Source organism: Cicer arietinum, chromosome 2, assembly GCF_000331145.2.
Source record: "Cicer arietinum cultivar CDC Frontier isolate Library 1 chromosome 2, Cicar.CDCFrontier_v2.0, whole genome shotgun sequence".
NCBI classification, from domain to species: domain Eukaryota; kingdom Viridiplantae; phylum Streptophyta; class Magnoliopsida; order Fabales; family Fabaceae; genus Cicer; species Cicer arietinum.
This window is the reverse complement of record NC_021161.2, coordinates 31021322-31036041: the sequence shown is the minus strand read 5'-3', so window position 1 is coordinate 31036041 and position 14720 is coordinate 31021322. Positions and strand designations below refer to the sequence as shown.

General features: G+C 33.2%; 1 protein-coding gene across 1 annotated transcript; it reads left to right on the top strand.

Annotated features, from left to right (window-relative positions):
* The first annotated feature begins 891 nt into the window (after positions 1-891).
* LOC101514668 (uncharacterized) lies at positions 892-1902 on the top strand. Its single transcript, XM_004514802.1, has 3 exons — positions 892-1119; positions 1246-1555; positions 1607-1902. The coding sequence occupies exons 1-3, from the start codon at positions 892-894 to the stop codon at positions 1900-1902; spliced, it is 834 nt and encodes a 277-aa protein (XP_004514859.1).
* The last annotated feature ends 12818 nt before the right edge of the window (positions 1903-14720 follow it).

Genomic DNA, 14720 nt, shown 5'->3' with positions numbered 1-14720 from the left:
TATCGACGAGAAATTTAAATTGGCATCAAAATATCTTTTTGATTATAAAACTCCAAAATATTATTAACTTTGGCTTAAAAGCCTCCGAGCCAAAATCCAAAATACACCAAAAATATATAAATGGTACTTTAAAATTATGGGTCTTACACAAAACATATGTTTTGGTTGAACTAGTTTATGTTAAATGTAATTTAAATTGATTTGTAACATGGTTAGAAGTTGTAATATGATTAGAAGTTTGTTGTAACTGATTCAGTAAAAAACTGCTTCTATAAAAGTCTTCAAAACCAAGTACAATCTGTACTGTTTGACTGATCATTCTCTAGACTGTCAAAACTGTTAATCAATATTTGTTTTCTGAACTTTATTTTTTTTTTCTTCTCATTTTCAATTCCTCTCAAATATACAACCTGTTCCAACAATTGGCATCAAGAGTCTGGGTTATAAATCTTGGGAAACCCGAGTGCAAGTGTGAGGGAGAATGAAAATTGGGAAACACAAGTGTGAGTGAAAGAGAGAAAAGAATTGAATGGAGGAGGGTTTCCATCAAATCTACCAATTCTGGATGGGAAGAACTGGGAGAGATGGAATGCACCAATGAAGTCGTTGTTGGGAGCTCAAGAAGTGTTTGAGATTGTCCAAGAAGGTTATGAACAACTGGGAGCGAATCCTACAGAAAGACAACAAACAACTTTCAAAGATTGCAAGAAAAGATATTGCAAGGCATTGTTTTACATCCAATAAAGTGTGGATTTAAACAATTTTGAAAGGATCTCAAAGGTATCTACATGAAAAGAGGCATGAGATATCTTGGTGAAGTATTACACGGGTGGTGAAAAAACCAAGAAGATCATACTTCAAATGCTAAGAAGAAAGTATGAGTTACTATAAATGGAGAATAATGAGAATGTGGCTGACTATTTCAATCGAGTGCAGACAGTCACCAATCAGATGAAATCCAATGGAGAAGTGATGACTGAGGTGGTGATCATTGAAAAGATTTTGAGGACACTAACACAACGATACGATCACATAGTGGTGGCGATTGAAGAATCAAAGAATCTTGATAAAATGAAGTTGGAAGATCTGCAAAGCTCCCTAGAAGCTCATGAGTTAAGGGTAAAAGAAAGAGATTAGGCACACACACAAACACAAGCACTGCAAGCTCATATCAGCAAGAAGTCCAATCAAGATGGAGTAAAACACAAGAAGTGGAAGGGCAATTCAAAATGGCACCAAAAACAGGATCAAGATGAGGAGGCTAAAGGTTCAAGAAGTCAGCAAAATAGTGATAATAAAAGAAAGAAACCATCTGGCAAGAAGAAGTTTGATAAAAAGAGGATCCAATGTTATAATTGTCAAAAATATGGGTATTTTGCAGATGAATGCATATCCAAGAAAGTACAAAGATATAACGATGAAGCTCAACTGGCCCATGTAGACAGTTATGACTCAGATGAAGTGTTACTGATGGCTTCTACAAGCATGGAAGATAACAGTCCAGGATTGTGGTATCTTGACACAGGGTGCTCAACTCACATAACTGGCCATAAAGGTTAGTTTGTAAGTATTGATGAGAAGGTGAAAAGAGAAATCTGATTTGCAGCCAACAGTATAGTAACAGCTGAAGGAGTTGGCATGATCTTGATTCAAAGAAGGGATGACCAACAATCTTTCATATGTGATGTGTTGTATGTGCCAAATATGAAGAACAATCTGCTAAGCCTTGGACAATTGCTGGAGAAAGGATATTCTATGAATATGGAGAATGGAAAAATGAAGATGTTTGATAGTGCAAAGATGCTTATCTTGAAGGCACCACTGTCCAAGAACATAACCTTCAAGATTGAGATCCAGATCAATGAAAATCAGTGTCTTGCTGCAGACATCAGGAGGGAATAGTGGTTGTGGCACCAGAGGTTTGGTCATCTGAATTTTAGAAGTCTTCAAATGCTGTAGAACAGTGATATGGTGATAAGAATTCCAGAAATTCAAGTACCAAAGGAGATATGTGAAGAAAGTTGTCAAGCCAAGCAACATAATAATTCATTTAAATCAGAATTACAACCTAGATCCTCAAGAACGATGGAGATAATTTTTTTCTGATGTTTGTGGTCCATTTGAAGAAATGTCAATAAGAGGTAATTGTTTCTTTGTATCATTCATTGATGATTTTACAAAGAAAATGTGGATCTAATCCAGAGACAGAATGAAGTGCTTGAGATACTTAAAAAATTCAAGAGAATGGGTGAAAAACAAAGTGGTTTTGGTATGAAAATCATCAGGACAAATGGAGGAGGAGAATATATTTCTCATGAATTCCATGATTTTTGTGAAAAAGAAAGGATATTGCATGAAGTGACTACACCATACACTCCCCAACATAATGGCACTGCTGAACGGAGAAACATAACTATAGTGAACATGACCACGAGCATGTTGAAGGGGAAGAAAATGCCTCACAGATTCTGGGGGGAAGTAGTATCAACTGCAATGTACATTTTGAATAGGTGCCCAACCAAGAGACTAGACACAAGGACACCTAAAGAAGCTTCGACTGGAAGAAAGCCAGATGTGAATCATTTGAGAGTGTTTGGCTCATGGTGCTTCAGGCATGTGCCATCTCAAACATGAGGAAGCTTGATGACAGGGCTGAACAAATGTGTTGTTGGGTTATGATGCCACTGAGGCTTACAAGCTATATGGTCCAAACAAGAACAAGGTGGTGATAAGCAAGGACATACTAGTGGATGAATCAAGAGGTTGGGATTGGACAATGAATGCAGCCAACCCAGACATACCAACCATACCAGCCAGTAGTGCAATAATAGTTGAACTAGTTGAGAACCAGCCAACAAATATAGCAAATCAGCCAGCTTCTGAACTTGTGAGGAGATCTGCAAGAGCTAGGCAGCCTTCAGTCATATTGCAGCCATATGAAGTAACATCTGACTCAACCATCAATGCAGATGGATAATTAATTCATTTTGCCTTGCTTGCTGAATCAGAACCAATAAGTGATGAAGAAGCATTGAGTGGTCCTAGATGGAGAGCAACAATGGATGAGGAGCTCAAAGCCATAGAAAAGAACAAGACATGGGAGTTGATGACCCTGCCAGTGAACAAGAAACCAATTGATGTGAAATGGGTCTATAAACTGAAATTGAAGCATGATGGGCAGGTTGCCAGGTACAAGGCCAAACTTGTAGCACAAGGATTCTTGCAAAGACATGGACTTGATTATGATGAAGTGTTTGCCCCAGTAGCTAGAATTGAAATAGTAAGGATGATAGTCTCAATGGCCAGTAAAAAGGTTGGTTTATGCATCGGCTAGATGTCAAATCAGAATTCTTTAATGGATCACTACATGAAGAGGTGTATGTGAAGCAGCCACCTTGATATGTGAAAACAAGCAAAAAAGATCATGTGTACAAACTGAAGAAAGCCTTATATCGCCTGAAGCAAGCTCCTAGGGCTTGGAACAAGAGGATTGACATATTCTTCATAGAGCAGCAATTTGAAAAGTGTGTGAATGAGCATGAAGTTTATGTCAAGAAGGGCGCAACAACACTTGCATTGTTGATATGCCTTTATGATGATGATTTACTGCTGACTGGCATTGATGAAGTGAAAATCAAGGAGTTCAAAATCAGAATGGAGAAGGAATTTGAGATGACTGATTTGGGCATGCTAGCATATTTCCTTGACATTAAGTTTGAAACCAAGAAAAATGGAATTTTTATGCATAAAAAAAGAGTATGCAAGTGATGTATTAAAAAAGTTTAGAATGCAATGGAAGAAGCACTCCATCAGAATCAGGGCTGGTGCTGTCCAAAGAAGGCAATGATGAGTTGATTGATCCTACAACCTTCAAGCAAATTGTAGGATCCCTGAGGTACTTCTGAAATATTAGGCCAAATATCTCATATAGTGTTGGACTAATTAGTAGGTACATGGAGAAGCCTAGGACATCACACTACATGACAGCAAAAAGATCTCGAGATACATAAAGGAGACCATTGAGCTTGGCCTGTTGTACCCCACAAATCCGAATGAAGATGAAGCTGAACTTATTGGTTTCACTGGTGCTGATTGGTGTGGAGATATGGATGATAGAACTTCAATTCCTCTCAAATATACAAAATGTTCCAACAGTTTAGGGTAATATTGGGGACTTTTTATTTAAATATTCCGTTTTTTTTTTTTGCACCAAAATGCCTCACTCCCAAAACATATTACTTGATTGCCCTATTTTTGGCCTCAAGTGACGACCTCACACTATGACTTTGTTTTTTCTTCCTAAAACGAGAAAGAAAAAAAAGCCCTAGTGCGAGGTCACCCCTATGCCTATAACCCCAATTTTTTTTTATTCGCAATGTAATGAATGTACTTTTTCAAATGTTATCATTCGATGTTGTACGTTACACTTTTTCTAATCTAATTTAGTTTCATGGTTGATTGTTCTAGAATTTTAAAATGTTGTTTTATGATAATAAATTTTGTAATTTGAAATATGTGGAAATATAAAACATATTTTAAATATTTTGACACTTGGAAAATATAAACACGAGAACTCAATAGATTCTCAACATATATAGGTGCGTAAAAAAAGGAGGATAATCATTTTAAATAATGGTCCTTGCTTCACCTCGAAAAAAGGGGTCACACGAGATGTACTAGAGTCATCATGCAAGAACGGTTGTTATCTTCATCCATCCATTGAATCTTGTTGCCGTATAAGATCGTATAAGGATCGTGGAACTAAAAAAATGAACACGAATTTTTCATTCATATTTTACATGTACTCAACAACCTTGTGCAATGTATAATGACTGAATTATGCATATCTTATATTTACACTTTATTTATACTCAACAACCTTTGTCTTACATTGCAATTATCATAAACATATTTTCCTTTTTAAAACATTTCTCTCTCTTTATTTACCTTTTCTCTTTATTTCACTAAAAACTAGACCTATATGTTGCTTATGGTCTGCATTTTCTATCATTATTGATTTACGTATCGGTAATCAATCCGAAGAGGATCATTCTTTGATTCTTGTCGATCTACGCATTGATAACCAATCTGAAGACGACTATTCTTTTATTTTTGTCGATCTATACATCGGTAACAAATTCGAAGACAATCATTTTCAATTTTTGTCGATATATGCATCAATAACCAATCCAAAGACGATCATTTTTCATTTTTATAGATCTACACATCGATAACCAATCAGAAGACGATCGTTTTTCATGTTTTTTCGATCTACGAGTTAGTAACCAAGCTGGAGAAGATAATGTTTTCGCATTAGAAATTTAGTAGTCTTCACATTATATTGTTATCTGGTTCAATTTTGAGTTTATATAGATTTCTGCAACATTATCAAAAATAAAATAAAAGAAAAACCAAAGATGTTATTTTTTCTACTACCACACGTCTTCCCTAATATTTTTTTTGTTTTTGCCTACTTTCTTAATTTGCTTGCTTGTATTTTCCTTCTCCTTCAAGCTTTCCCTTTCTTTCGACCAATTAGCACCCCCTTTTCAAGATTTGTTATGATTCTCTGTCTTGTAGCACGAAGCACCCCTGCCCTTTTTATTTATCTTTTTATTTATTTTTAGCCTAATAAGGTTATTATTTTTATTACATGTATATTCGATAAAACAAATATACCACATTTTTCCCTAATTGTATGAGATTGTTTAATTTTTGCTACAAAACAATAAAAAGTCCAAAACTCAATTTTATTTCACGGACACATAAACTGATCGTTTAAGTCTATAAATTGATAACAAAATCAACACAAATGGGCGAGTTTTCTTTACTACTGAAGATAAAAAACAGAAAAATAGAGAAATTGAGGGGTAGAAGAGAAACAACATATTAGAGGAAAAAGAAATACAAGATACAAACAAGGTATTTTAAATCTCTTTAATATTAATATTTTTTTATATATGAATTCTTTTACTATTATAGTATACATACAAATAAAAAATTATGTTCACGGTATTCCAATCTTGTGTTATCATACTTATTGTTTATTTATTTATTTATTTTTTCTTCAATCATCAACATTAGAAACTGTAAATCAAAAACAAATGAACAAGAATAAAAATATCATAGAAAAGGGGGAGTCAGTGTCGCCGCTACTGCCTTCGTCGTCACCGCCGTCAGCACAACTTTTCCTCAATACCATTTCTCTTCCTTTCCTTTTTTTCCTCAGCCTCAGCCTCACCTCTTCTTTTATTTTCCTTTTCTTTCTTTTTTTTTTCCTCCTTCCTTTTTCCTGTTTCCTTTCTTCTCCTTCTTTTTTCCTTTTTTTCTCTCTTCTTTGCATTAACTCACTCCATTTTTCTATCCTTTCTTTCTTTCTGTTGTTTTGTTTTCCTTTGGTCTAGATTGCTTTATATATTATTTATATTATTTTTTCTTTTTAGTTATATTAAAAAAGTTTGGGTTCCGAGACCAACTTTTTTTATTTTAACTATGTAGTCCAACTTTTTTTTATTATTATTTTTCTCTCTTCTATAGGTTCATTTTTTTTAATTATTATTCTGACTAAAATATTAATAATCTTTTGTAAATTGAATTGATCACGATATGACATCGTGTTAGTCGTAATTTAAAACTCATGACTTGCGACAACTCTGTAATTTTAAATATTTTAAACTAAATTCAAACAAACAACAAAACATACTCATCAGAATCAACTTCTCAAACTCGGGGTCTTTTTCTTTCATCAAATAAACAACTATTTTTAACCAAATTCAAATTTCCGCAACCAAACGTATTTCTTTAAAAGCAATCAACACATCCGTATTTTCTAACCAAGAACTACGTAACTTTAATTATTTTCATTGCACCGAGAGATATGTAGGAGATGGATCACACTTTTGTCAAACACATTAATAAAAAATTTCTTTGTTTTCCCTTTCTTTCTTAAGTACATATTTACTTCAATTTCACATTAAAAAAACAATTTATATCCATATTTAATAATAAGGAGAAATAAATATTTATGTTAATATTAATTTTGCACAATGAATTATGGGTAACCGTATTTTAACGTATGTCGTAGGATGCTAATACGTTCTCTACGCATAATTGACTCATGAACTCAGAATTTGGTTTCAAAGACCATTTTATTTTTTTTTTATTTTTAAGGGTTTCCAATATTTTACCTATTTAAAAATAAATTTTGGTGGCAACTCCATTAAATTCGATAAACGCTCGAAATTTTAGGCTACGACAAATATGATGAATCAATTATCACAAGAAATAAATGAACTAAATCCTAAAAGGTTCTAACAACCCATAATGAATAAATTCAAACAAAAACGTTATGAACATCAGAAAGTTCGAAGCAAAAGTATAAAAGTACTTTTGTGACATAAAAGTTGTGAAAGTCATTGTACTTGAACTGTTTACTGTTGTGAACAGTATTAGAATGGAAAAATGAGATTTAACCCAACGTTTTCTCTCTCTTGCATCACAAGTCGAGAACAAACCTAACAAAATTATGAATTCCGCTTAAAGTTTAGAATGTTATTATGCCTTCAAGAAACGTTTCATCAAAGGTTACCATGTGTTGGGAGTTAAATCAAACGTTCATATGAATACTTGAGGTCATCATTGAAGCTCCACGTCTTGCTTTTAAATAGAGATGAGCTCAAAACATGAAGATCACAAACTTACATTAAGTATTCAACATTATTTTGTTAAAAGAGTAAAACTTGATAAAAAGTCCAATCATTTAGTGTAAGCCTGCTAAGGCTAAGATAATATAGGAAAGAAAGGTCAAGTTGACGGACGTGTAACAACATAAATTGATAAGTTATCTCTAAGCATTTTTAATGGAAAAACTCATCAAGGATGATGATAATAAAACCAAATTGGTTTGAAGAACTACAACCATTTGTTGTTTTGATGATAACAAAATAAACTTGTCGGAATAATTTAAAGCACTAATGTTTTGATTAAGTGTACAGTTCCCAAATTTAGTGAATTTTATAGGATCTTATACTATATTCTATGATGATTGAACTAAGATAAAGAACAACAAGGCTTCACTTCAATCCGTTTTTCTAAGTCTAGTGAAAACACTATGACACATGTCTCTAGTGATTCTAAAGACACTCTGTTTCAATTGACTTTGATAATGCAAGCAATGTTCTAGTTTTGGTGACTCTAGAAATACATGATATGTTTTGTTTTAGTTGGCTATGATGAATGCAGCTATGCTCTATTCGTTTGCCTATGATAAGTTTGACAAGAGTGTGATTGTCTGTCTTTGATAATCACATCATCAAATCAAGTATCTGGTTGTTGGATTCTCATTTATGATGTATGCTTTTAAAGAAGTCAACACTCTGATGAAAGTCAACACTTCGAAGAAGACAAAGGCTTTGTGCATCCTCTAATGAAATTATTGAATCTGCTACTTGTCTTAAGGTCTATGAGACATGCTCTTATCATCGTATTCTTTGATTCCCCATTTTCATACCAAGATACACTCAATCAATTAAAGGGATCCGTTTTGGAAAGTTTTCTATGGCAAATTAATCTTAAAAGATTTGATACGAAACATCATGATTTATGATGATTTCTTGTAATAAGGACAATGAACAAAAACCATAAATGATCTTTATAAAAGGACATTTATTACTCACTTGAAAAATGAGAAATGCACCTGCTATAACCATATACAACATCCTATGCACTCTTGCTCTTGATCAGTTGTTTTACCTAAGTGTTGAGATACGTTTCTAAGAGTAAACACTCTTTTGTGAGAGCTATTTTAGAAAACATAAATCTATTCTCTTGTAACCTAGCCTATTTTGTGACAATATTGAAACCCTAATTCATGCTATATAAAGGGATAAATTTTGGAGAAGAAATAACACAACAACTCAGAAAACCTTAGGAACTCAAAATTCTCAAAGTATTCAGACTTTATAGAAAATACGCACATTCAACTTTATATTACTTAGTGTTTGATGCTCGATTTTAGTGTGAAGTTCATTGTAATCAATCCTCTTAGAAGAACCAAGACAAAACCCAATTTCACCCTTTTGTAACCTAGCACAGCAGTGCCTATTCTGCCTCAATAAATTGTAGGTTTTCAAGTAAGAAGTTGAGAAGACTTGACATGTAGGGTCAAGGTGTTGTAGTGCCTCATAAAACCTAAACCTATTTTCTTTTAACCTAGCCCAGTAGTGGTTGCCCCCTCAATAGCTTGACTATACTAAGCTAGAAGGTTGATAAGACTTGAACGTAGTTAGTTTGACTAGTAGGTGTTTCGTGAAAGTGTATGTCTGTGGTGAACTAGTGGATTAAATAATTGGTTGAAGGGTCTGAAAGTAGCTACCGTATTGGTGGTGAACCAAGATAAATCATCTATGTTATTTTGATTAGTTTGTGTTCATCTTCCCTATTTTCCTTATTATAGCTTAGTCACTTTAAAAAGATTTTAAAAAGAAATACATTTCAGACCCCCAATTTCTTGTGTTTCTCGTTTTACAGAGGACTAGATGTAGTCTAAGTTTGGGCGAATTAGTAAAAATTATGTGTGTATAATTTACTTTCTCTTTTCCTTTTATTGGGATTCACATCATACAAACACTCAATTACTTAACTTATCCTTTTTAATCTAACTAAACTTTAACTTTCTGACATCCTAAGTATTCCAAGTTGAGAAACTTGAGGACACAATTTTAAAGTACTAATTAAATTTAAAAAGGGTCACAATTCAAACCCCCATTCTTTGTGACATTAAATTCTAATTCAATTAGCATTAGGGCTCCAAGGGTTTGTGCATTCTTACATGTGCTAGAGGAAAAGATGCAAAGAAGAAGAAATGTGAAAAGTCAAATACATAGTTGAAAGAGGCTCATCAAATAGACCTCCATTCTTTGATGGAACTAGCTACTACTTTTGGAAAAGAAAGCTAAAAAAATTTCTCATGTCTCAAGACATAGGTATATGGAAAGTGATCACACTTGACAACTATGTTATAGGAACTGACCCGTCAAATCCAACGTCGGGTATGAAGACATAAGAATCTTGGGCAATTGCAAGACAAGAAGAAGAAGAAGAAGAAGAAGAAGAAGAAGAAGAAGAAGAAGAAGAAGAAGAAGAAGAAGAAGAAGAAGAAGAAGAAGAAGAAGAAGAAGAAGAAGAAGAAGAAGAAGAAGAAGAAGAAGAAGAAGAAGAAGAAGAAGAAGAAGAAGAAGAAGAAGAAGAAGAAGAAGAAGAAGAAGAAGAAGAAGAAGAAGAAGAAGAAGAAGAAGAAGAAGAAGAAGAAGAAGAAGAAGAAGAAGAAGAAGAAGAAGAAGAAGAAGAAGAAGAAGAAGAAGAAGAAGAAGAAGAAGAAGAAGAAGAAGAAGAAGAAGAAGAAGAAGAAGAAGAAGAAGAAGAAGAAGAAGAAGAAGAAGAAGAAGAAGAAGAAGAAGAAGAAGAAGAAGAAGAAGAAGAAGAAGAAGAAGAAGAAGAAGAAGAAGAAGAAGAAGAAGAAGAAGAAGAAGAAGAAGAAGAAGAAGAAGAAGAAGAAGAAGAAGAAGAAGAAGAAGAAGAAGAAGAAGAAGAAGAAGAAGAAGAAGAAGAAGAAGAAGAAGAAGAAGAAGAAGAAGAAGAAGAAGAAGAAGAAGAAGAAGAAGAAGAAGAAGAAGAAGAAGAAGAAGAAGAAGAAGAAGAAGAAGAAGAAGAAGAAGAAGAAGAAGAAGAAGAAGAAGAAGAAGAAGAAGAAGAAGAAGAAGAAGAAGAAGAAGAAGAAGAAGAAGAAGAAGAAGAAGAAGAAGAAGAAGAAGAAGAAGAAGAAGAAGAAGAAGAAGAAGAAGAAGAAGAAGAAGAAGAAGAAGAAGAAGAAGAAGAAGAAGAAGAAGAAGAAGAAGAAGAAGAAGAAGAAGAAGAAGAAGAAGAAGAAATGAACTAGTTAGTGATGAACTAGTTTAAATCTACGTGTTAAATTATTTATGCTTCTATTGCTTGCTACCTCTGAATTCGATTGCTTTTACTCCAACTAAGTCACCAAAACCAAACTAGTTTATTTATTTATTTATTTATAAATTATCAAAAAGTTGTCAACTTTGGTAAACACAATTCAACCCCTTTCTTGTGTTTGCACCTACAATGAGTTTACTCAGATCCCATGAGATTGAACTAACTAAAGATGACTCCAAGAAGAAATCAAAGTCGTTGGCTCTCAAATCATAGGGAAAAAATGAAAACTCCAAGGCCTTACAAGCTACTGAAGACTTAGAGGAAAGCAAATAAGACAATCAATGTAAAGACTTAAATGATGAACAGTTAGTTATCTTTCATCGCAAGGAAAATGCAGCACATGTGGAAGAACAAAAAGAAATCGTTTGCCTAATGAGATTTAAGATGATCCCCAAACAATAGAGAAATGGGTGAAAAATTAGATAAGAAAATAATCATCTACTATGGATGCAAAGAACTAGGACACTTTGAATCAGAACATCTTAAACTTGACAAGGGAAACTCCCAAAGAAAAAACTTAATGACAAAGAAAAAAGGTCTAATGGCTACTTGGGATGACTTTGATGAATCATCTTATGAAGATGAAGAACATGCAAACATGGCTTTGATGGAAGATACACACTCTGATTCTGATTTTGAAAAAGAGTCTCTTGATAGATAAATAGTTATTATGTAACCTACCTCATAGTGAACTTATAGTTATGTTAAATGAGTTTATAACCATATGTTTTTTTAAAACTAAAAACTCTTACAAAAGCTCAAGTCATCTTAACAAATAAATATAGCTGGTTGCAAAAACTTTTGACAATCTAAAATGATAAAATCTAACTCTGAAAGTATTACCAAAACATCAAAGGATACAATCTGTAATTATGTTAAGTATGAAGAAGCCTAGATACCTAAGAATAAATTAATCTATCTTGTATATGTCCTTAGAAACAAATCAGAACACCAATCATGGTGTAGTGGATGCTCACAACACACAAGGAGAGAAAAGTATATGTTCCAAAACCTTATCCTCGAGAACAGAGGATTCCTAGGTTTTGGAAGTGATCAAAAGGGTAAGATAATTGGACACAAAAAAGTAGTAATGGTTCCCTTCCATCTATTTAAATTGTTTTACTTTTAAAAGGACTAATGCATAACCGATTAAGCATAAGGCAGTTAGGCGACAATGGTTTCAATGTTTTCTTCAATCAAAAGTCTTGTAAGGAAATAAGTCAAATTGATGGGTCCATACTATTTACTAGCCAGATGGAAAAATAATATTTACAAAATAAACTTATCTAATGTGGAAAAACAAGAAGTAAAGTGTCTTATGCTTGTGAATGAAGAAAAACTGATTTGGCACCAAAGACAGGGACATTGAAATTTGACGTTAATCTCAAAGTTGGAAAGACTTGATCTAGTTAGAGGTTTGCCAAATCTTAAATACCAATCAAATGTTCTTGGTGAGGCATGTCAGAAAGGGTAACAAACAACATAGTGTTTTTCCTCAAAAATATTGTTTCTACTTCTAGACCACTTAAGCTTTGATATCTGGATTTATTTGGCCCTATAAAGACTGCCTCTATAAGTGGAAAAAAATATGAACTCTTTATTGTTGATGATTATTCCATATGGACAAGGGTAAAGTTCCTTAAACACAAGTGTGTGTCACATAAAGTTTTCACTAGCTTATGTAAACAAGTACAAAATGATTGTATTACAATAATTCATAGTGACCATCAGGGTGAATTTGAAAATAAGTTTTTTTTTTTTAAAACGTTTGTGAAGAGAATGGAATTTTACATAAGTTTTCCTCTCCTAGAACACTGTAAGACCCATAATTTTAATGTATACTTTATGTATTTTTGTGTATTTTGGATTTTGGTTCAGAGGCTTTTTAGCCAAAGTTAATAATATTTTGGAGTTTATATGATCAAAAGGATATTTTGATGCCGTTTAGAATTACTCGTCGATAAATAAACTTAATTAACTGCGGTGAATCATTTACGGAGAATTTAATGCGTTACGGGTGAAATGGTAATTTAACAAATATCTAGATATTTTGAGATGTTTGTTAAGTTATATTTATATATTTATATATATATCTATATATATATATATATATATATATATATGTTTGTTTGGAGGGAAAAATAAAGGAAATTAGAAGGAAGGAAAAGGAAAAGAAAAGAGTATAAAAAGGAAAAAGGAAGAAAGGAAAAAGAAAGGAAAGAAAAAGAAAGGAAAGAAAATAAGAAATTTCCATCTCCCTCCTCTGTTACTCGCGCGACCATTTTCCCTCCTTCCTCCATTTTCGTTTTTCTTGGCTTCCTTTCTTCAAGATTAGAAACCCAAGGTTTGGTGAGTGTGAGAGAGAAGATTTCTCAGCTTCATACTTCCTCGTTGATTCGAAAACGAAGAAAAACGGTGTTAGGGATTTCAAAACCGTTAAACACAAACCTTCCCGTTTCATCTAGATCTAAGCTTCGGTTCGCAAAGGGATAGAAGGGAAAGTTGCTCACCACCAAACTACGGTGCTAGTGGACTAACTTGAAAGCGACGTCGCGAGCAGAGATTTTACCGGATTTACTCGCGGTGCCGTAATCGCACGTTAGAGCTAACGCGAAGGTAAGGGCTCCTTCCAAACTTTTAGTTTGCATTTAGGGCCTTATCTGTGGTTGTGTGGAAACGAATTTTGTTAGGATTGGAGTATTGTTTTTGGGAAAAATGAATTTAAACTCATTTATGTATGATTTTGAGTAAATGAAACTTGTGTGTTTGAGTAGTGGATTGTGTCGATTTGTGTTCGTTGTTTTTGACGTGTTCTTAATTGATATTGATGAAATTTGATATGTGTATGGTTGAATTTTGTGGAAGAATGAATTGATGTGTTTTGATGTGGGTTGAAAGTATGTTTGAGTTTGTTTTGTGTGGAATTTGAAAACCATTAAGTTAAACGAGGATTAAGAATGGGGAATCTCTTAATGTCTTGTTTACTTAATGTGTGTTTGTGAAAATCGTTTAAGTTAACTAGATATTAAGAATGGGGAATCTCTTAATGTCTGGGTTACTTAATGTTGTTTTGAAAATCGTTTAAGTTAACTGGGCGTTAAGAATGGGGAATCTCTTAATGTCTCGGTTACTTAATATTTGTTTTTGAAAATCGTTTAAGTTAACTGGGCGTTAAGAATAGGGAATCTCTTAATGTCTCGGTTACTTAATATTTGTTTTTGAAAATCGTTTAAGTTAACTAGGCGTTAAGAATGGGGAATCTCTTAATGTCTCAGTTACTTAATATTTGTTTTTGAAAATCGTTTAAGTTAACTAGGCGTTAAGAATGGGGAATCTCTTAATGTCTCAGTTACTTAATATTTGTTTTTGAAAATCGTTTAAGTTAACTAGGCGTTAAGAATGGGGAATCTCTTAATGTCTCAGTTACTTAATATTTGTTTTTGAAAATCGTTTAAGTTAACTGGGCGTTAAGAATGGGGAATCTCTTAATGTCTCGGTTACTTAACATTTTGTTTTGAAAACCGTTTAAGTTAACTGGACGTTAAGGAGGGGGAATCTCTTAATGTCTCGGTTACTTAATATTTGTTTTTGAAAATCGTTTAAGTTAAATAAGAATAAAGAATGGGGAATATCTTAATGTCTCGGTTACTTAATATTTGTTTTTGAAAATCGTTTAAGTTAAATGAGAATTAAGAATGGGGAATCTCTCAATGTCT

Bases quoted from the DNA above. Each gene is read 5' to 3' on its own strand.
- LOC101514668 (XM_004514802.1), top strand. From the start codon at position 892: ATGGAGAATAATGAGAATGTGGCTGACTATTTCAATCGAGTGCAGACA. The intron at 1,120-1,245 runs GTAAAAGAAAGA...CACCAAAAACAG, and splicing joins TAGAAGCTCATGAGTTAAGG to GATCAAGATGAGGAGGCTAA. The intron at 1,556-1,606 runs GTTAGTTTGTAA...TCTGATTTGCAG, and splicing joins TCACATAACTGGCCATAAAG to CCAACAGTATAGTAACAGCT.